Source organism: Cebus imitator, unplaced genomic scaffold (assembly GCF_001604975.1).
Source record: "Cebus imitator isolate Cc_AM_T3 unplaced genomic scaffold, Cebus_imitator-1.0 Scaffold299, whole genome shotgun sequence".
NCBI lineage: Eukaryota > Metazoa > Chordata > Mammalia > Primates > Cebidae > Cebus > Cebus imitator.
The window spans coordinates 1,529,664-1,531,258 of NW_016107614.1; the positions used below are offsets into that span (position 1 = coordinate 1,529,664).

A 1,595-nucleotide genomic window follows, 5' to 3' on the forward strand; every position below is an offset into this window, starting at 1 on the left:
AAAAAAAAAAAAAAAAAAAAAAGAGAGAAAGGAAGTTATGGAAAAACTATGAATTTTGAGTATCTTTGGCTTTTCTGAAGTAATCTGCTAGTCAAATGATTTTAAGAACCGTTGTCGTTGTGACCTGAAAGAATGTTATATACTACTAATCACTGAGTTTTGGTTTTCTTTTATGTCCTGCCCAGGCTCCTGCTTACATTCGGGAGTGTGCCAGATTGCACTATTTGGGATCCAGAACTCAGGCATCCAAGGTAAGAATAGGATCTGCTCTTAACCCAAACAAGGAGAGTGTTAAGATTGGTGGAGTTTTAAAACAAAGGATGAAGTCAAAGTAAAAGCATGGAAAATAAGAAGTTTTTAGTGTTATAGCTCAAAATTATGTAGTTATTTTGTCATAATGAAGAAGACTAAGAAATAAGTTATGTGTTAGTATACAAATGTTCCACATTCAAGGTGTGGTAGCTTAGGCCTGTAATCCCAGTGACTCTGGAGGCTGAGATGGGAGGCTCGATTGAACCTAGGAGTTCAAGTCTGCAGTGAGCTGATTGTGTCACTGCACTCCAGCCTGGGTAGCACATTGAGACCCTGTCTCTTAAAAAAAAAAAAGCTCCCCACATACTATTTTTATCTGCTTTCAGAGGTTCTCCACTGATAGATGGTATCCTCTTCATAACAGTGATCACACAGACCTTGTGTTTAAAGTTTTTTTCATAAAGTCCTTCTGATGGAAATAATCTGTGACTAGAAAATGTGTTAAATATTTTATAGGAAAGAAAGGACAGTTTTATATAATTCATTCCTATTTTAGGTTCAGTAGTATGGTAAAACTCTATCAAATGGCTAAAAGATTTGAGACCACATGAGCTTAGAAAGATAGGGAAATATATAATGCTTATTAAGAAGATTAGATATGATAATTGTTATTTTTTTTGAGACAGGATCTTGCTCTGTTGTATAGGCTGGAGTGCAGTGGCATGATCTCAGCTCCCTGCAACCTCTGCCTACTGGGCTTAGTTGATCCTCTCACCTCAGCCTCCTGAGTAGCTGGGAGTACAGGCATGCACACCATGCCTGCTAATTTTTATATTTTTGATAGAGATAGGGTTTCACTGTGTTGCCTAGGCTGGTCTCAAACTCCTGGGCTCAAGTGATCTGGCTGCCTTAGCCTTCCAAAGTGCTGGGATTACAGGCATGAGCCACCACGTCTAGTCTAGATATGATTATTGAGTTTTAAAAGTGAGAACTTATGGCCTGGTCTGGTGGCTTATGCCAATAATCCTAGCGCTTTCAGAGGCTGAGGCAGGCGGATCACTTGAGCTCAGGTGTACGAGACCAGCCTGGGCAACATGTCTCTACCAAAAATACAGAAAGTTATCCAGGCGAGGTGGCACGCACCTGTAGTCTCTGCTACTCAGGAGGCTGAGGTGGGCGGATCACTTGAGCCCAAGAGGCAGAGGTTGCAGTGAGCCAAGATGGTGACACTGTACTCCAGCCTGGGTGACAGAGTGAGACTCCATCTCAAAAAAAATTTAAAAAGTGACAAGTAAGCATACGTTCCTTTCTTTCCTTTTCTAAGCCTTTTTTTTTTTTTTTTT

The 1,595-nt window shown here is 40.3% G+C and overlaps 1 protein-coding gene across 3 annotated transcripts in view; it reads left to right on the plus strand.

Moving 5' to 3' along the window:
* Positions 1-1,595, plus strand: part of ARHGAP19 (Rho GTPase activating protein 19) — a 67,593-nt gene that overhangs the window by 41,064 nt on the left and 24,934 nt on the right. For all 3 annotated transcript variants that reach the window (XM_017502781.2, XM_017502782.2, XM_037729356.1), the window contains exon 7: positions 186-251. In XM_017502781.2, the coding sequence (XP_017358270.1) occupies positions 186-251 (66 nt within the window). The remainder of the gene's footprint in view (positions 1-185; positions 252-1,595) is intronic.